Genomic DNA, 21698 nt, shown 5'->3' on the forward strand with positions numbered 1-21698 from the left:
AGCTAAAGGGGTTGCTCTGCACTCAAGACCCTCCTTTTCATCTTAGAGGCTCCTGGATTTCACTAGCAAGCAAGAATATCCAGACCTTTGCCTTCCCATCAGTTCCCGGAAACTAGTCATACCTTCTCCCTAATTTAAACAAAGACTTCTCCACCCTGTTCAAGCCACTTTTGCCAACAGCAACTGTTAACACATATTTGGAAAAATTCCACAGTGAGCATCTGTTTGTCCTCTTCTTGCACTTTTAAAAATGATTGTGCTGCAGGAAGGAAGCCTGCCCCTCTTTTGCCCCCTCCAACTGGAAAAATCACATCTAATCTTGCTGCCTTTTTTCCCTGCTGTGTATCCTGCCAAAACTGGGTGTTGTTATGAACTGCAAATAGTGTGTCTAAGCCTTTGGTCAGTTTTTTTTCTAGTTCAATTATCATTCTGCCTATGAACCTGGGTTTGGCTCATATTTTGCATCCCATGATCATCTCATCCCTCTCTTCTTTCATCCTCAGTTCCTGCTTGCTGTCCTACTGCTCTGTCTGGCACCTGCCATTTTGTTCCTGCTGTTTCACCATGTGATGGATGAATGGGCTCACTTCTCATTGCACTGAGGACATTTTAGCCCTGCTGGGTACAGGCAGGGGCCTGTATTCATTCCCCTGTGTACTGGTTGTTGACATACAGATACATCACCTGGTTGAGCTAAAGCTTTGTTTGCTTTTTCGGGGTTCCAGGATGTGTATCTTAACATTGCTACTTGACTGCTCTGCAGAAACATACCGTTGACTTGTAGTGGACATGGCTACCTCCAACAGTGTGTCTCCAACTCCCTACAACAAGGTCTGTGTAACTTGGGTGGAATTGGGTGGCCTCTCCCCACACCTCCACATCTGGCTGCTAAGAACCACTCACTGGAAAAGGTGTATACTCTATTTTGCTATGGATTCTGAAGGCCTTGTTGTATATGTAGACCTCTTTATTGGGGGCTTGATACTAGATTCTCCCCTCTCCACCTGATTTTTATTTCAGTCTTCCACTCTTCCCCTTCCTGTTAAGACAGTTCTTGGACAAAACTACAAGTTTCTCCCTCAGATGTTAAATTCAACAGTGATCATGAGATAAACTTGCCTGTAGTCTTTTAGGGCCTTGCTTCTCTAGAGGTGAAGAGCTCCTTGATGTGCTAGATGTCAAATATGCCTTCTTTTTGCAGAAGACAAAGCATTTTAGAATGTTTCAGAGGCTCTTTCTTATGCCCCTGACACACACACAGTAGAGGTGATGTGTCTGCACATCCTTCCAATTAGACTGCATAGCAGAACTGCCTACTACTTGGAGAGTGCAGCCCACAGAAATACTGGTGGCCTTGCTGCTGTGTCTTTCCTTGCATGTGGAGGGCCCCTAACCTGGACTTTTGTCCATAATTCTCTCAAACTCAGTGTCGCTGCACGAAACAGTCCTCAACTCTGTTTTCTCTTTTGTGGCTTCCTTCTTCCAGCCTCTGGTGTGTGTCACTGCTTACAGGTACTCTGGCTGTCAGTGTATGTAAGGACAACAGTTTTCTGAAGAAAATAGGTTGTTGTGTAGCACCCAAAGGCTCTCTGAGATCTTTTTCTTATGCACATTCAAAACCTTCCCTCTTCCCCCCACCTTCTGCAGTGCTCCTGGAGGGAAAGATGCTGAAAACTGAGGAGAGTGGAGCCTGCTGTGCCCTTTTTGTATTAATATATACATGGCACTGATGCAGTGACAGTACGTCAGTGAAGCCATTGTGAGGGCTAAAATTGTTCCCAGACAAAATGACAGTCATGGCCCTACATCTCCAGTGGCTGGAGAATGCCCTTTCTCTTACATTAAGGTCATGAGTAACAAGCCTGTCTCTGCTGGCCTGAGCTTTCCTGGGGCAGAGACTGTTTGCATGGGTGGTGTCCTCTTCTCGTGCATTGCCTGCAGGATGAATCCTCATTTCATTCCTAGTGAACAGACACATGTGGCTGTGGGATGAACTGTCATGAGCAATATGAAGAAGGGGAGAGTCACCTCTATTTGAATTTTTTGTGTGCTGTGATATATTTAGGATATAAAGGACTGCATGCGCCTGAGAACCAGAACCTTATTAACTCTGTCTTTTATGCAGTACTAGGTACACCTTATATGTACCCAAGCACATCTCTGCCGAACCTTATTTTCTGGTCTGGTTAACAGCCACTTACAGAATTTCCCTCATTTGTCCTCCCTGTCTTTAAATCGTCTTCCTAGCAGCTGTAGTTCCATTTATCGCTTAGATATCTGCAGTGATGGGCAGGGGTGCTTCCTATTTCTGACCCAGATGTGTGAACCAAGGGCCATCTGAAGAAGGTGACTGTGCTGCCTCCAGCAGCTCTTTCCTTTACAGCAGCCGCACACTGTGTTCCCAATTTTGGGAAGCAGCTGCTCTCTACACCCACCTGAGGAACATTCTGGTGCCATCCCAGCTGATCTAAGTTTTACACAATTGAGGTAGGTCTGCCTTATTTCAGAGACTAATATGCGACTTAGATGGTCTCTTCCCCAGCCCCAATGTGGGCTGGATGTGTTCCTGTACTAAAGAATATGACTGAAGTTTTTTCAGACAATGACAGAGATTTCATAAAATCATAGAATCATAAATATCCTGAGCTGTAAGGCACACACAAAGATCATCAAGTCCAACTCCTGGCCCTGCACAGGGACACCCCAAGAAACACAGCGTGTGCCTGAGAACATTGTTCAAACACTTCTTAAACTCTGTCAGGATGGTGCTGTGACCACTTCCCTGTTCCAGCTGAGCCTGTTCCAGTGCTCAGCCACCCTCTCTGGGTGAAGAACCTTTTCCTAATATCCAGCTTAAACCTCTCCTGGCACAGCTTCATGCTGTTGCCTTGGGTCCTGTCACTGGTCACCAGAGAAAAGAGATCAGTGCCTGCCTCTCTGCTTCCTCTCATGAGGATGTTGAAGACAACAGTGAGGTCTCACCCCAGTGTCCTCTACTCCAGGTTGAACAGACGAAGTGACCTCAACTACTCCTTACAGAGCTTCCCCTCAAGGCCCTTCACCATCTTTGTAGCTGTCCTTTGGACGCTTTCTTAGAGCTTTTTATCTTTTTTTTTATTGTGGTGCCCAAAACTGCCCCCAGCACTCGAGGTGAGGTCATCCCAGTGCAGAGCAGAGTGGGACAATCCCCTCCCTTGCCTGGCTGACGATGGTGTGCCCAATGCCCCCCAGGACACGGTTGGCCCTGCTGGCTGCCAGGGCACACTGTTGGCTTATATTCAATTTGCCTTTTCTCTTGATGTTTCTCTAACAACTCTCTTAAATTTTGGCTGGAGAAAAATGTGGCTAGATACCACAGCTGGAATGTGGGATGCCATAGCCAACTGTCTGTAGATACCATGTCTGCTGGGACCAAAGCACACAGCACTTGGCCAAACTTTTGTCTGTTCAGCTGTTTCAGTTTCTGTGTTTCAGCTGATGGCCAAGTGAAGTAAATCTGGCTACACTCACTTGACACTGACCACCATGGGATGAGACTACACATGTGTATCCTGCATCTGGGAACATGTCCCTGTGGGCCGCTGCTGGGGCAAGTCACACTGAGAATGTGTTTGTGGCACTTACTGATCCCATTACTGGTAGTTTCAGAAAGGACCTTTGAGCCAAGGAGACAGAGCTCTTAGAAAAGGTCACACTGCTGGAGAAGGTCTAAACAGGCCCTCTGGGCTGCCAAAATAGGCTCCAAAGCTGTTGGTCCTGCCCTGTTGTCAGCACCACACTCTCCTACAAAAGAAAAAAAAAGGACACAGGAAGCACCAACACAAGGTGGGAGAATCAAGACCTCAATCCAATGTACTAATAATACTTAGCACTGTACATCACTGTACTGTTACTTACAAACATTAACTAATACATCCTCACAACACCCCTGCGAGGTAGGGAAGTATTATTATCCCTAGTGTACAGATAGGGAAACCGAGGCACCGAGAGGCTAAGTGACTTGCCCAAGATCACACAGCAAGGCATTGGCAGAGCCAAGGTAAGAATAGAGACATCCCTTGTTCCCCACTCCATGCTGCCCCCCTACTAGATAATGTTGTCTGTCTGGACACGGGGAACCCAAGAGGCTCCTTTGAAAAGCAATGCCTGGACTTGTTGCCTATGAATAATTTTTATTTGCCTTTAATGAATTATTTCACAGTTTTTCCCTCACACTGTACACCATGCTTTCACAGTCCGTTCAGCGCTCTGTGGTAGCCCACAGCCTTCTCCTCCGGCACTGGGACAGCTCTGCAGGGGGTACATAGGGTGCTCTGTGCTTTCATCAAGAGGATGTTTAGAAACAGTTTTCACTGACATTAGACTGGGAGCATGTGAGCTCTCACTGGAGACCAATAACACACACTGGAGAAGCAGGCAGAGGAAACTGATGGTAAAAAGGCATTTGCTGTCCCTTGTGGAATGACCAGCGGCTCTCTTGGTTTCTTAGCTCTTCAAGCTCCAGTGATCACTCAGAGCAGAAACCCTCTATCTCCAACTTGCCTGGTCAGGAAGTCGTTGTTCTGAGGGTTGCTTCCCTAATAGGTAATAGGCAGTCAGTTCAGGACCAGACAGGTCCTCCAGCATTGCCTACTCCAGGTGTGTGACACTGTCTGGGAACAAGGCTGGCTGTAGTTGTTGTGCTCTTTTGCCACGGGGAAGGGGTATTACCATAGTTGGCAAGCAGCCATATCCAGCGTCCAAGTGTCTTTCATTTCAAAACTGGTATTCAATGAAGAGCAAGGGAGAGTGGATGGATGAGGAGATGAGGATGAGGCAGAGCAAACGGGAAAATCCATCAAATGAGCTTCTAGGAAGGAAATGTTCCCCCTTGGGCACTTCAGCTGAAGTGGCTTCATTTTCACAAGGTTTCCTTCTCTCTCTGGGAACATCTGCTGAGCTTCATCTCTGTCAGCTGGATGTATCGTATGACATTGGTATCTGCAGGGAAAGAACACACACACAGGTATGGTGGTTACACAACTCCCTGTGGCAGACAGAGAGAATGCACCTCCATCCCTAGTACATCACAGAGGAGCAGCACGGTTCCAGTGCTGTGTTCTGGAACAGCATCATTTGGAAGGGGCTCCAAACCAAACCGGGAATCTTTGGTTTTGGAGAGCCTGGTCTGAGCTGCGCTCACCATCCCTGTTGCTCAGAGTCTTGCCTCAGCTAGTTTTTACCTTGTCTCTGATTACTCTCGATCAGCACAGTTGAACTCACACAGCTGAAACTATCCAGGTCGTCCTTGCCTGTACTTGCGGAACGACACCTTCACTGGCTTCTCTTCCTGCAGTGCCTGCATGCAAGCCCCTACAGGCATTCTGTGTACAGTTATGCTCTGCTTTTTCACTCTCCTACTCTATTTACTGTCTATTCCACTCTTTTCACGCTTTTCCATGATGAGTAGAATTGGGAAGAGCATCCTTCACACTGTCTTTGTACCCTTTCTTCCCTTAAATTTTCTGCTTGGATGTCCTTCCACCATGACACACTATCTGCAGTTTTGTCATATGCTATATGCTGCAAACTGCCTTGTCTGTTCTGTCTAATGAAGTTCCTAGGGGCACAGAACCACTGATCCATCCTAGTAGACCTCTGTGATAGTCCAGCATTGTGCAGGTGGTAAACTGAGCCTTCTTTTTCCTTCCAGAATTTCAGAGCATCAACCCACCACACACTCTATGCTTCATCTCCTGGCCTCAGCCCTAAGGGAGCCTGTTCACCCTGAATCACAGGTTGATCTAAATGAGTATGTGTCTCCAGATAGAGCTAATGATTCTGCAGTCATGGTCAATCCTCTCTTAAATCATGTTGATTTCTATCATGAGGGTAACTTCACACACACATGGCACCCACAAAGTTGCAAAAGCCATGTAGTACCAGAAGCAAGCAAGTAAAAACATAGCCACTTTCACTTCTGTATTGATTGAAAAATGGTTCTTTGCTCAGAGCCTTGCTCTATCAGCCAGCCAGGGCCAGCTTGTGTGGATACAAAAATGCTGTTAGCAAGAAATTTTCCTGCTTCTTTCTAAGCCCGTGAGATACTTTTCTCTCTCACAAAGATATTAGCAGAGTTCTATAAACTATGAACACCTGCGACCTTGTAGAACTATGTTTATGGTACAGTAGAAAAATATTTTTACAATGAATGTTTTAGAATTCTAGCGAATCACCCCAGGGGGTGGCTGATCCTTTGACCAATTAGACTATGAAGAAAAAAGTCTATAAAAGAGTTTGTAAAATAAATAAATAAATCAATCTTGCTGCACAATTCCTGCCTGCTGGATCTCTCTCCTCTCCTCCCTACGGCTGCGGGATACAGTAATAAGTTTGGTCCACTGAAGTTATTAGATCCTCAGAAACCAATCGGAAATGCAATGCAATCCAATCAGAGGGCAATCTCACCTCCTCCTCATCCAAACTGCAATGTGTTCCACACCAGCTAGGGAAATGAGAAGTGCTTCAGCTTTCAAAGCGATGAACAAATTACTAGCAACATGTCCAGCACTAGTGAGTGTGGGTACTGCACCCCCCAAAGCAGATGAGGGTGCAGAGCTTCCTTTAAAGATGAGGACGTCTCTGTTGTGCCCTCTGCCAGTGCTGAATCAGTGCGAGACGGATCAGTTTCCTGCTACCCAGAGCTATCCACAAACATGCCACGCAGCATCTGTGGGCTGTGGCCATGCTGTTGTGACTTCTCAAGTTATCTCTGGTGAGGTGGGTCTCCCTGCTGAGTGTTCTGCAGGTTCAGTTGCATCATCGTAGGCACTCCAGAGGGTGGGATTTGATGACTAAGCTACTTGACCTGTTTGGGACATTTTTAATGAGTTAAGAAGTTCTGCCGTTGTTTCTGTCAAGCAAGATGCACCAGCATCCTCGGCTGTTTATGCATTAGCATTTCTTACCAGCCCAGCAAATTTTAAGACAGCTTTTTAAAAAACAGAATTATTTAAGTTGTGCAGCCTCCTGTAATGAAGAAATTCAGTTGAGGGGGTAGCCCTGAATTTTAGGCTTAAAATTAAATTGGTGCAGGTGGCTGACTCACTCCCAGCAGTGTAAAGGCAGGGCACTCAGCCTGAGCAGAGTCTTGCTGTTCTGCCTGCACTGTGACCTCTGCTCTGTGCCCTCCTAGGCTCTGATGGGCTGTGCTCATCCCTGCCACTGAGGTGCATGCTTGCAGTGCCTGCCTGGTGCAAGTAAGAAGGGATAACTGCATAGGCATGTCAGGAAATCCACCTGCCTGAGCCCACAGGGACTCAGCACCTCACTGAGGGGGCAGAGGTGGGCTCATAATTGGGAAAGGAAAGGCTGCCAGCCCCCTTTGGCTTTTGGGTAAGGTAGTGACTGCTGATGGCACAGCTTCACTCACCTGGGAGATTTCCACATGCCTAGGAAGCCAGGGGCAAAATAATATGTAACCTGACAGAGGGTGGGAGACACTCCCATTGCAAGCTACTTATAAATCTCTCAGGCTGGCTTTGGCATGTTTTGCTGCCTTTGTGAGGACCATTCTTTTACCAAGGAAAAATAATGAGAGCAGCTCTCTGTTTACAGGAGTAGAGCCCTGTCAAGTTTTTTCTACCTAATAGTATTGCACCATACTAGCTCTGCCTTCAGAAATATTTCAAAGCTATGTGTAAATGTTAATGAGAAGACTCTTATCTCTCAGTGGAGAAGAAATTACCCCCTTCGGCTGATGTGGAAATAAAAAGTAAGAACAGCTCAGATGAGGGGTCAGACTCATGCAAAGAGGTACCGGTAGAGCTGCAATGGGAACGTGTTTCCTGGCTCTTAGGACTGTGCTTGTGTCCCTCTGTGGAGTGGCCTAATGCCATATTAAAGATCATTTCTGCTTCCCCTGTAGCTTCAGAGCCCAGTTGCTTATCTGCAACATCATGGCCTGGGTTTTGTTCCCAGGACTTCTGAGTCACAGGGGTGCAGGAAGGCAGTGCCCGAGTGCAGCCATGAGCCTGCCCCACACAGCACAAAAACCATCTGGTCTGGGCAGCCCACAGGATGTCTGAACGTGGGCTCCCAGCACAGGGACACCAGGGACCACTGCTTAACATTACCAGGCCATTGCCAGCTGATGGTCTGGTCTCAATCCCAGTCGGTCCCTGCCCTGACAATGCAGCCCCAGTAGGAGAGGGCTGAACAAGGCTTTGCAGCAAGGTGCCTGTTTGGCTGCCCATTGCTGCACCAACCTCTGGACACAGAGACATAGAGGGCTCCATGCATGCTTTACACAACTTAGCAGCAGCTGCCTTCTCCCTCAGTAAGAGGGTTATACAACTATCTTGTGTTATTTCCATCTGCTTTTGTGATTTTTGTTTGGAGGTGGCACAGGAAATCAGGCCAAATCCAACCTTCCTTCACCCTGGGCAGATAGTGAATAGCCACAAGGGATCTGCTGTGCTGCCACCCCTTTAGAACACTAAACCCCTTTGCTAACTAATTCCTCTTTACCATTCAAAATCTCTCCCACCAAAGAGAATAACTGCCAGTGATTTGTGCCAAAACCATTCCTTATTAGAAAAAAAAAGAACACACAGAACATGACTGCAATAATAACCAGTGAGCCTGCTGAAACCTCAGATAAAAGAAAACAATCACACTTTGCAGATGGAGACATTGAAAGTCGAGACACTGACTTATTCCAGGTCACATAATAATTCTTGATAGTGTTACTTGATTCCTATTTCTGCATTTTAACAGTGACATCCTTTCTTACTGTACATATCCTTTCCCCCTGAATGCCCTTCAAGTTTTCCAAAATCATAAATAAAACAGTGGAACAACAGCCTTGAATGGTCTACAAATAACAGGAAAGAGTCTCTGATGCAAAGCTGAAGGCCAGAACTGGATTTTGTATACATTAAGGGCCTTTAGGGACACTTTCTGGTATGTTTTTGTAGCAAGTGGTATTTGAAGTTGTTGCTGTTGAATAAATTAGTATTTATTTCAAGAAGCAATGAGGAATACCAAATAAATAGTATCACAAGGAGGGGGGTGGTAAGGGAGCACAGAAACACATATTTAAAAAATGGAAGCTAAGTGGTTCAGCTAAAAGAAATTTTTCACATCTGAGCCTAGTCAAAACCTCAAGGTTAGGATAACTTATTTTCCACTGACTATTTTTCTCTTGCATATGCTTCTCCATTTCCTAGTTCTGGCAAGGGCTGAAAGCAGAAGGGCACAGTGTAAACTAAAGTAGGCTAAACTGAGCTTTTAAACACATTTGCTCTGGGAGTGTGGGGTGCACAGCTGTGCTGTCAGACTGCCTGGAGCCCATGGCCAAGCAGAGCAGATGGGATCAAGCACCCTTAGGGGAAGTGGAAGAGGAAGGAGATCCCAGCACACTCCCAAGCACATCCTCCCTGATGGTCCTCCAGGGCACAGACACTGCAGGAGCCCTGCAGGGCCAATGCCTGTAGGACATCAAGCACAGTCAGCTCCAACAGCCTCCCTTCCCTCCTCTAGTTCAATGAACATCAGCTCCACCATGCTCCGCCAGGATCCAGGCTTGCTCCTGTTTTACACCCAGTTCTCACTCTTTCCTCAGATTCATCTGAAGAGCTGCTCTGTAGCAGATTTTCTTTGCACGTGGCTTCCATTTTACTTTCTTGAGATCCTTTAAGTTTGAGTTCTACAAAATTCCTTTCTGTTTAACACCACAGTGTTGTTTTATCTCCCTATTATTTCTGAAAAATAAAAGCACCATCTCTGCCTCACCCTGATCTCTGGCCTTTCACCTTTCATCTCTTTCACCTTTCACCACCTCCACAGCTCTTTCACCTGCCTTCTGATGCTGGGCAGTTTAGCATGAAGATGGTTGCTCTGGCAAGGCTAAGTTGTTTGGATGTATAATTTCATTGCTGTCCCCAAATGAACTGTATGGTTTTGACAGATGGATGACAGATACTTAACAAGCAATTGGCTGATTTCACAGCAAAAGTTGAAGCATCCTGATGAATGCTTTGTGGGTAAATGTCTGTCTCCTTGATCAAAGCAGAATACTAACCCTTTACTGAGATGGTGAAAGGCTATTGAGGATGACAAATAGTTTCCTGGCATTGCTAAGGGGAAAAAGCTTTTTCTCAAAGAATCAGAAAATGTAATGTTTGGAGTACACTCTTTCCCTATCCTGCTTTCCTCTTCAAAAATAAGTTAGGGAGGGAAAGAGAGGCAGAATCCCCTCCACACTGACAGCACTCCAGCAATACTGTCATCTTCCAGGTCATGCTGCAGCCTTGGCAGCGGTTAATCTTTGGGCACTGCAACCTTGCTGCAGTACCCACAAGTGCTTGAAGGGGAGTCCAGCAAAGGACACGCAGTGAGTCATGCTCGTTCCTGTGGAAATCAACACAGGGACAGAAATAAAAAAAAAAAAAGTCATGGAAAGAAATATGAAAGCACTCAGTGCAAAGCCACATCCCTGCCCCCTTCCCCATACCTGTCGGCTGGCGGGATCTTGCCTCTTTCAGGTAGTAGAGGGCCTTGTTGAAGTCACCCAGGTGATAAAATGCCACTCCTGATCGATAGAGCGCCTTGAAGTTCTCGCCTTCCTTCTGCAGCACTTTGAGGCAGTACTCCTTGACCCGCTCATAATTCACCAGCTCGGCCTGGAGCAGGCAGGCTGCAGGGCATGGGGATGACAGTAGACAGACAGACAGCAGAACATTAGTGCTGGATTTCCCCCTGCTCCCTGCAATCTGCATGGGAGAAGAGAGCAGCTTAGGTGAGGGAAATGACAGCCTTGTGATTCAGAAAGGGTGCAGTCATATGGATTGTTTGCCAAACCCAATTGTTTGCAATTTAAATACTAATGCTTCTATTTTTGGCATTGCAAAGCAAAGGGATTGTCTTTACTCTGGGGAGACACACAGGCACACTAAACACTGGGGGAGAGGGAGAACATAAACACCCCTCCACAACTCTGGAATGCCACACAGTCAACTGGCAATGGCTGGCTTCATTTGTAATGAAATCACTTCTTGGACTGAGGGCTGGAGCTCTGAAAAGTACTAAAAGGCAGACTAACAGTTATCCAACAAGGAAAAAGGGGGATAAATTGGATCAGATTTGGTATTTGGCTTAATCCAAGGCTCTTAGGTTTAAAAAGAATTTGTAATTGCCTTTTATCCAGGAGATCCTGTATGGAGTTTTGCTATAGGAAACAACAAGGGGCTCTGCCCTGTTGGAATGTGCTGTCAGCAAACCAGAGACACCTGGAGCTGTAGTACAGGGAACAAATGTGCTATGCTGCCTGCTTCCTGAAAAGCACTGCAATACAATTTCATTCCCAGGGGTGAGTTCTGCCAACTTCCTAAAGGAAAAGGCAAACAGTAAATAACATGTTGAGGGTTCAGTGTGCTGAAGGACAATTGTTACATAAATGTCTGTGAGTTTTCCACAACTAGGAGTGAAATAAAGGGGAAAGGGGAAGATCCCCAAGCCATGCTTTACAGCCACGCTCATGGCTTTCTGTCATGCTTACTCCAGTGGGCTAAACTTCATACAGGTGACCTGGGCATTAGGAATGGCTTGGAGAACACTGACAAGAATAGGACATGGTGCAGTCACAGTCTCTGAGGAAATAAGTAAGTTGGGCTGCCACACAAGCCCATCTAGTGCTGCAATCCAAGGCAACTTTGGGAATGACACAATTTGGGGAAGGAAGGCAGAATGCCACTACAAGGATCAGTTCAGAGGCTGGCAGCATCTAGTGCCAGGGCATGGAGAGAAATTTCCCATAGCAGGTGGTGTTACTCAGTGTGTCTCTGGCAAGGAGGAGACTCAGTACTCCTGGAAATCCAAGTCATCACAGGTCAGGTGTCACCAACGAACAGCCAGACTTCATTTTTTTGCATGGTAACTGCAGCTGAGAGGATATGATGCTGGATCAGGAATATGATGCAGTTCTTCATCCCCTTTCCCCACACCCCTAGAGTAAGCCCTACAACCCTCTCTGTATCACACTTTACTTCATGAGAAGGAGATTGGCTAGGTGACCTCCAGAGATTCCTTCCAATCTAAATTAGTTCAAATTCATGATCACTTAATGTGGACAGAGTATATTTCTAACCCAAGTACACCTTCAAAGCTTAAACAGCTTACTGGAAACAATCACAAACAGGCTTTTACCATCAGAGCACTGATGCTAGAAATGTATTGAACAAGGACTGCAGAACTAGTCCCACTGCTTGTACATTGTTTAAGTGACACAGCCATTACTAATGAGAGCTTTGTCCCATTTGCTTTAATAATGGAATGTCAATATATTCTAACAGCTCCTGCCATTAATGTGCATAGGTATTTTGAAAGATTCTGATAATTTGCTATTTGATTGCCAGTTAAAAAACACGTATGTTTCTAAAACCTTAATGGCATTTCCTTATCCAGAGTTTGTCCTTTCCTATTTGTCACACATTGATTTTTCTCACTCTGTTTCTAATGGAGCTTGAAATGACTGTGCCTTGGTTTTCTTTATTTTTAAAAGCTATTGAAAAGATGGCTGTGTAAATTTACTGCTGGCTTCACTGCCCTGGAAACAGGATTGCTTTGTTTATCTGCTGACCAGTAGCATGTACAGCAGTGGCAGTAGCTTTCTGCACTCTGCCAATCTGAGCCAACCTTTCACGTTCTGTGGAACTGCCTTTCAGAGCAACTAGGGGGTGGATTTCAGTCTCTCTGTTCATTTGCTACTTGGTATTTCCAGTGAAAGTCACAGAAATTACTCTGGAAAAATGACAGGCGGTCTGTTCATGTATATTAACTCAGTAATTCCATACGGGACTTGCTTCACGTATTGGTTTAAGAGAAAAGAAAAACTCTCCCACATCCTGCTAATTCATTAAACCCAAATGGGTTTCCAGATATCCAGCTGGGTTCTTTCTATGATTCATACTCACAGTAAAGCTTCTGCAGGGCATCCCCGCTAACCGTGCACGCACGTGGCAGGGAGAAGTCAGCACCACATGGCCAGCAGGAGAGACGTGTGTTTATCTGAACAAACTGAGCAGATGGATGTGCAGGAAGCAGTTCTGCTGGAAGGGTTGGCCATTTGGAGACCCAGTGTTGGAAGCGGCTGTTGGAAATGAACCTGGAGGGAGTATCTCCCTTATAAATATTTAGACATGCGTGCTTCCAGTTCTTGGTGGCCTGAAATTATCTAAATCGACTGTGATCCAATGAAAATATCAGGCTGTAAGTAATTCAGCTTTCAGAAATGGAAGAGACATGGAATCTTTGTACTTCTTACCTAGTTCAGTAAGGTAAGAGGATTGTTTTGAAGGGGACAATTGTTTTGAGGAGAGAATTGTTGTAAGGGGAGAATTGTTTTGAAAACGTGTTGTTTTCCTAAACAGATGTGCAACTCTGGCTGGGAGTGTGTGTTTACCACATCAAACACCTTAGCACCCTCCTTCTTAGTTCATAATAGGCCCCCAGTGAATCCCTCTGAGGAACAGAGCTCACCCAGAGAGACCAAATCTAGGGGTTTATCCCTAGATCATCTGCCTGCCTTCTCAAAACTGGATGGGCTTGATCCTGCACAGCACCAGCTCTAGTGACTCTCTGATGATTAGAAGGGTGCCCTTTACTTGCAGATGCAAACTATAGTTGCCCACTCCCTGCAGGTCTCGTTGTCATTGTAATACAGCATCTGGTGATTACATCTCCCCCACTGAGAAATGTTGCTTGCCCTGCTTCCAGCAGCATGCAATGGTTATCCATCATATTTGGTTATCGTTCTCAATTTGGCAGCTGATTTATTGTGTCAGCTTAAGCAATAAGTAATTCTTAACTTTTAAGCCCATGTATGTCTCATAGTGATGAAGAGTCCCCATCTGTTGAAAAATAAAATAAAATAAAATAAAATAAAATAAAATAAAATAAAATAAAATAAAATAAAATAAAATAAAATAAAATAAAATAAAATAAAATAAAATAAAATAAAAGCCATCTTGAAATTACTGGCTGAAATGTGCCATGGGAACAGGGAGAAGGTTAATGCTATTAGCTCCAGAGAAGGGGCCCTGTCTATCACACTTCCCAACTGACTGCTGATGTTTAAGCAAGGGAATAGGAAATTTGGCTGTTTTTCTTCACAAGAGGAATGTTAAGTCTAGATTTGTACATTTTAATTTGTGCATTCAAATCTACACCAGCCAGCTCCATTTGAGAGGTGCAATACGGATCTAGTACCAGTAGATAAGTGAGCTAATTCGTATAGCCCTGTTCAGCACAAGGTTGAGCAAAACAAAGATTAGAACACCTGTAGAGCCAAAATACATCTACATGTTTAACCTTTACCAGCAGCTGTGGTTAGCAGTGATGGGAAGTTGTAACTAAAATCCTGGAAGTCGAGGGGTTTGGATTCTACTTTATTTCACCCTGAAATAATTTTGAATTTCAGAGTATCCTTCAGGAAGCTACCAAGGCTTGACAGGTACCAGTGAGAAGGGATCCATGACAGCTTTTTTATTCCAAAGGCTAACAACTTCAATTGTTTAGGAAACATCACTACATTTCTATACTGATTTTTTGTTTAGCTTCAATTTACTAGCCACACGTTACTCTGCAAAGCCTGTGCATCCTTGTTGCATAGGTACTCTGAGACTCTGATCAAGTCCTTCATCTCCTCTTTATTAGCTTGTATAAAGTGGCATCTGGAATCTCTTACTAAAAAACACCTTATTTTTCAGCTTTCCTTACTTTTATAGCTGTTCTCTGAATCCTCAAAATGAAGTCCAACTGAAAGTGCTGTCAGTCAGCATTTACCACAGAAACCTTTTCTGTGAGAATAACTCTGCAGGCTATGCAAAAAACTCAGTTTGGCCCTAACTTTTGGCTTCTAATTTTGGCTAAGAACTAAGTCTGGGAGTAGCATGTCCAGGTTTTAACATAGAGATTTTGAACAACAATATCAAGAGCCTTGCTTAGCTGGCAATTTTCACCAAAGGGCAAATCTTCATTCCAGAACAATCATCCAGACACTTTTTATACCAGTGGCTAAATTCCCATTGTAGGCAAGGCTCAAGGCCTATCCATGTTACAGAACACTCAAGAGAGTGGGCCAAATTTCTGTGCAAGCAGCATTAGGGCTGTGCAAGCATCCCTACCCTGTGGCATGTTCCTTGGGCTCAGCACACTGAGACAAAAATGCCTTTGTCTGACAGGAAAATCTTGGGTGGCAAACTCACGTTTCACAAGCTCCTGTCTTGTTTGCTATCACTCAGGTAAGCTGGTTGCACTGCCTAATTTTAAGATTTTCTTCTGCATTTCACTGTAAGAAAGTCAACTGTTTATATCTTTGCTGGTCTCTTAAGTTTATGGGCTAAAATATTCCATGTGCAGTATCTGCCCTTGATGTCTTCTTTTGGAAATGTCAGACAAGACTGTTCAGGTATTTCTGAAAAACAGGCTAGGCGAACATAGCTTATTTTTCCCTTGTTAAAGATCTCTAGTGACTGCCTCTTTGGATGCATCTCATGCCCTCATCGTTTGGCTTTGCAAATGGAAATCTGGCAGATATCCTTTGTGTCAAGCAAGTGCCTTCTGTTGTCCCCAAGGTAATCTTTAGCTGGCCAACTGATAACCTTCTGAAAATAAAACCCAGTATGGTAGTGCATATAGTACTCTGTAGAGATATACTTTAGAATCTGGTATCCAAATCCTTTGAATATTCAGTTGACCCTGGGCATAATCTGATCTAGAAAAAAGTTGTGATTTGAAAACTTTTGAGATCACAGAAATCCTCTTTTTGGCTCACTGGTCACAGGAATAAAGAGCAGAAAGTGGAAACCAAGCTAAGAGGTGTTGCTTCCGTTATGACAAAAAGCTGTGGGGCAGATGCACAGAAAGGGGTATCTGGTGGAAGGGGTGTATGACGGAGAGCTGAGGTCTATTGTGGAGGTGAAGTCTGGGTGGAGATGGGAAGTTAGGAGTTTGGGACAATGTGCTAAGGACATAGTACACATTGCAGCCAGCCTGGAGACCAAGAGGAGCATTTATAGCAGCAAAATCCAGGCAGAAGAAACCAGCCTCCCTAGCTGTGTATGGCAGCAGCATGTCTAGCAGATCACTTAACCACAGTCACATCCTGGCTCTGAATCACCTTTTTCTATGCTGGGATATCACCAAGGAACACTAAGCTGCAGTGCTGAAAGGTTGCCCTTGCAAATACTCCCTGGAGACTGGAGTAGGTGTTCTATACAGGAATTAATGGTAAGTCATGTGGTTGAACCCCTCTTATATACCTGTGCAAAAAGGTCTGAATCCAAATGACCTTTATTTTCAACTCTTAGAAGGAAAAAACCAGCCTGTATTGATTAGTTTAGTTGCAATGCAGAGAGAAGTAGCTAAACTAATTACTGCTTAAACCTGAAGTGCATCTTCCCTCTTTGCGGTATTTATTCTTGACTCCACCACTAGAGTTTAACAACTTCTGTGGATTGTTCCTCTTTAACAAGTGCTAGGTACTCTAACCACTACAAACTCAACCTGTATTTCCCAAACTGACAGTGTCATTCCCAGATATAACCACAATTAAACTCTGCAAAATACTTTGCTTTCAGATATGATCTCACCCTAAGAATAGCAGCCAGCAGTTCACTTAAAATCTGTTTAATTGCAGGAAGATGGTTCCTATTCTTGCTCAGGGGTTCTACTTTAGGAAACATGATTGATACTTTAATATAACTGCTTCAGGGTTTTATTTGGACATTTGATTAAGACCTTCATATATCATTGAATAGGCTTTGTTCTCACATCTCTTTAAGACTCAAAATAACAGGGCAGACTAAGAGAGTCCTGTATTTCAGAAAGCTTAGTATCCTTCATGGTGATGCTCTCCCTCAGAAAAGAAAAACATGCTAGTGACAAGTTCTGGTTTAAGCATCTGGGAAGAGAAATTATTGGACTATCACAACAACAATAACAAAACCCAAATCAAACAGGAGGCACCAGAGGGGATGGGGGGTGTGAAAAGAAAAAATATGTGTCTTGGAATAGACATCAACTTTCTAACCATGCCACTAATGGATGCATAATTAATCTCTGTTTGCTGCAGACTGTGCAAATGGTGTTGACAAAAAGCACATGGAGTTTACAATGTCCACTGGAAGAATTAAAAGGGATACCATTACTATATGAGACTGAAAATGTCAGTCATGTGTTAGTAATTTGAATATAATAACTTCTAAAATAAATCAGGTAACATGTGACTCATAAGGTGATGTTGAAAATGTAGAGGGTTATTTTAGATTTAAAGTCACCTTGGACTTAAATACTGTATTTTAATATACAGCATAAAAAGAACTGGCTACTGGAATGCTTATCCAAATTTCTCTGGATTTATTGATCCCGAATTTGCAAACTGCACAGGTTACATGTAGAAGGCACAGCCCAAGTTTTAAGCTGTGTTTTAACTTGTGTTAAATTTTCAATAGATTTGCACTAAAAAGAGCCATATAATGTGTGAATGTAAGAATCCTGTACTAGAGGAACTGAGAAAAGCATCCATATCTCCACAGAGCTCCATGTGTTCTGTGCCTTTCAAGAATGCAAACCAGCATTCCTCAAAAGAGGATGCTTAAAGTATCTTTTTTTTTTTTCAGAGATATTCTGCATGCAGTTTCCCTACTAGACTGAGACACTAATTAGGATCTACAGTTTCCAAACAATCTTCCATTAAATATTTCTCTTCTTTCTCTATAGTCCAAGCTTGCAAACAAAGAGGATTTTCTGGCTTCTCACCAATAAAAAGCTAATTATAGACAGCTTGATAATGTCTGGCAATAATATCAGCTGACTCCTAGTTCTCAGACAACCTTAATGGGATGAAAAGGGACTATCACAATGACAGTACAACTTTCCAGCCAGTGGCTCTCATTTATTCCTCTCCAGGTACCAAAAAGACCTAAACATGCCCGTATGTTTCTGCTTGCAGGGAAATGTGTGGAAAATTAAAATCCAAACTGTATGACAGGTTGCCTCTCTCCATAGGGAGGGATTAATGCTAAATGAAGTGAGGATCTACAAATGTTTGTAGAGCCCAAAGTGAGCCACCTCTTCCAAACAGCCTTCCCCTTTCTCCTCACACTGACTCAATTTGTGAACAGATACCAACTGTTCCTCCCCCTCCTGCCATCCTGGCCATGCTTTCCTTCCAATTCCTTCCAGCATGGTCTCTTTCAGTTCTCTGCTGCTCCTTAGTCCTCCATACCTCTTCCAAAATAAAGATTCTGACTTCATCATTCCAATTAGCTCTTCTAGGAGAGAGAGAGGCAGTAGTAGTGACTGAAGCATGCTGATGCTTCCACCATGGTACACATTAAAATGTATTTAGTAGGTCTCAAAGGAGCTGCTGAGCCTGTGTGTCAGGCTTTTTGTGGCTGGCAGCCCACCCTAGGACTAATATGAGCTGTCAGAACAGATCAGTTTAACTTCAGTCTGTGATAGGGTGATCAATCTTGAAGATAAAGGAAAAACAGTAGATATCTTGGCTTTTACGCTAGTCAAATGACAAATTTTAGTGACATTTTTTTAAGCAAGTTGAAGGAGCACAGTCTAAATGAATAGACTTAATTCTGTTAACAAAATGAAAGGCAAGATTAAGTAGAGTTTGCACTGATCTGTCCTAGGCCCCATGGTATTTGGTATTGTCAATATAGACGTAAATGACAGACTGCAGACTGTCTTGTCAATTCGCAGATAACTCCTAGATGTGAGAAGCTGGCATCTGTTGGAAGGTAGGGATAGAATTCCAAAGGATCCCCACAAATTGGTGGTGGAGTTCTGATAAAAACAGGATGCAATTCGACAGGGGCAAGTTAAAGGTCCTAGAGATAAGCAGGAAAAAAACCCCACTGTTTAGTGGGAACAGGTAGTTGGAAAGCAATTCTGCTGCAAATCCACAGGAGGACCTTGACAATAACAAGTGGTCCAGAGAGGACAGGGCCTCACCAAGACAGTGAGGAAAGAGAGGCTAACCCTATTCATCTACATAAAAAGAAAAAAAGCAACTCAAATGGAAAGAAGGGTATAACCAGGAAATCATCTGTTCTCCTTGTACTCAGAAAGTAAGAAGAGGGCTTACATTTCAGCTAGGAAGAACTTTATAGCAGTGAAAAGAGTGAAGCTTTGAAAGAGACTGCTTGGGAAAGATGTGAAGGTTCCTAGCTTTCCAAATACTTAAGAACAGCTTAAGCAAATGTTACCTGGGATGTGTCTTATCTGCACACTTTTACCACCCATGGGTATGGACAGAAGACTCTTGACAGCTCTTCAGTCCCATTCTTGATTGTCCTGTAGCACTCAGAGCATGAACAATCCTGGGTTGTCCTTGACAGCTGCCATTTAGTGCTAATTCCTATCAGCAGGTCCTGCTGGAGGATGTTAGAGCAACATCCTAGCCAGACATGGGAACAGGTAAGCAGTTAAGAACAGCTGGCATGACTGCAAGCCTTTGCTATGTGTTTATGTTCCCCTATCTCAGCCTCCTGTAGTTTTGAAGATCCCAGTTATTTAGAAGTGTTCATTATCTCTGTAAGATGATTCTTAAGCTACTTTAAGGTAAGTTTGTGGTGATTTGTGCTTCTTTTCTGGCACAAATCCAGTGATGTAATACTGCAGTTTCCCTTCACAGGGCCAAGGCCTTGAGAAGCAAGGAATTTCAGCCAACTTTTCATATGATCCCCATAGCTTCTGTTTTGTAAGAGTATTTTGACCTACCACTTCCTGTAGTTACCAGTCCTTCAAAGCAAAACCAGAGGCTTACTGAAAATTCTTGGCTGTGGTAATATTAAAGCAGTAGTTAAAATCTAGATGTCAAGCAAAAAAGAATTGTCTGTAGCCAAAATCTGCCTCCAGCTGTGTACCGGCAAATCTTTATTTTACCATAATAAAGAGCTTCACATGGAGATGATCTTCATATTGCATCTTCTAATCTGCATGGCTTTGTTTTTCTCAGCCAGGACAGGAAGTAGCAAAGTCCTATCAATGCACTGGTAGAGCAAGAGCTTCAGTCTGGTTTTAACTACTACATCATTTTGATTCTATAAATACTAGCTCCTACTGCAGCCACATTAGACTAGATGGAAGTTCCTTCTGTTTGTTTTTGCCAAGGCTGTTATTGTTGATCTGCCAGGTTAAACACCCTGGAGGTTTCCTTCTCTGTGACTATCTAGTAATCTTTGACCTGTCTGCATCTTTTAGAATCAGTGCTCATCTAATCCAGTCTAGTCCAGTCAACTAGACATGTTTGGCCTTCAGATCTGTTCCAGTTGCTATTTTATTCCACTGCCTCTTTTTTGCTGTTTGCTTTTGCTCACCTTGTGTTGCTTTACTCTCTCTCTCACTGCTGCACCTTCTCTACATTGCAGCCTTTCTTCCTCTGGCCCCTTGTTGCTATTGACACCCACTGAAAGGATGTTGTCTCTTGACTTGTTTTCAAAAGGAAACAGCACACAGAATTTTATCAGAGATCAGCAACACCAGACAACCATCTAGTAAATGTCTGGGGTTCAGCAACAGTCAACTCCAACAAGTGCTATCAAATATTTATAACTCTTAGTGAAATGTATTAAACACTGAAATTAAGGTCTTAATGGAATGATGGTATTTTTTCAAAACCCATATGAGACAAAGAGGGACTTCTGTAAATAGGGAAGCACTTTGGAGGACATGGGGGATTTCACGCTGCCTTCTCTGCTGAAAAGCATCCTTTGCTCATGGTGGTTCAAACAATTGACAGCAGTACTGTGAAATGCAGTTTGAAGGCTTTCCAATGAAGTCACAGACAATTGTGCAGGCCATGATGGCCTCAAGCCTGGCTTACTGCATCATGCTGAGTTTGGGATGAAAGCTAGCACTTTATCCTGTACCACAAACAAGCTGTGATGACGTGGCTGGATAACATCTGTGTGCTGTGCCCTGTGGTGGCTCCTGGTTCACCTCCCAGGGCACGTGAAAGAGCTGACCATTGCAGAGTCTGCTGAGGGGTGGAAAGCAGGATTACCATGTAAAATTGATAAGGGACTGAAATGCTTTTGCATCTTCCTTGGACCCTAGCTGAAAAGATTTATGTGGCACGATGGAGATGTCAAACTAGAAGGAATATTTCCTTCATTAAATTAACTACTCACTCATATGTTCTATCCAGGTCCAGTGTAGCCCAAAGCCTTTCCATTTTGATGATGTTTTGAAACAGAGAGAAACCTTTATGGCCTTTGTGGGAGGGATGGAGAGGAGAACAACTGACAATCAAAGAGGCAGAGGATGCCCAAGTCAACTGTTTTCTAACTAACTGAAGAGAGGTATAAAATAAAGTTCTCAACCTTATTTTCCTTAAAATGCATTATATAAACTTACAGAGAAGAGTGGTTTGTCAGCAACAGCGAACTAACCCTGCCTGTGCCAGGCTGTCACCTGCCTGAGCTTTGACAGACCACGTAAGGGCAGTTTAGGTGTCACCCTGTCATGCAGCTGGGCCTCTGGTGATGGGCCTGCTTCTTCCCTGCCCTCCATTTATACCACAATAATTTAGTATCACTGATACATCTGTCTTCCTATCAAATCAAGCTGGCCAACAGGTTTGAAAGTTACTGAGAGGGGACTGACAGGCAGACAGCAGAAAACATATGTACTTATGACTC

At 43.9% G+C, this 21698-nt stretch overlaps 1 protein-coding gene across 1 annotated transcript in view; it reads right to left on the bottom strand.

The window, feature by feature from the left end:
- Positions 1–3832: 3832 nt before the first annotated feature.
- TTC9 (tetratricopeptide repeat domain 9) overlaps positions 3833–21698 on the bottom strand; it is a 29079-nt gene continuing 11213 nt past the window's right edge. Inside the window, exons 2-3 of the mRNA XM_069017546.1 lie at positions 10496–10678; positions 3833–4980 (exon numbers count right to left, since the gene is read on the bottom strand). Of these exons, the coding sequence (XP_068873647.1) occupies positions 4901–4980; positions 10496–10678 (263 nt within the window). The 3' untranslated portion in view covers positions 3833–4900. The remainder of the gene's footprint in view (positions 4981–10495; positions 10679–21698) is intronic.

This window comes from Aphelocoma coerulescens, chromosome 5, assembly GCF_041296385.1.
Source record: "Aphelocoma coerulescens isolate FSJ_1873_10779 chromosome 5, UR_Acoe_1.0, whole genome shotgun sequence".
Taxonomy (NCBI): Eukaryota; Metazoa; Chordata; class Aves; order Passeriformes; family Corvidae; genus Aphelocoma; species Aphelocoma coerulescens.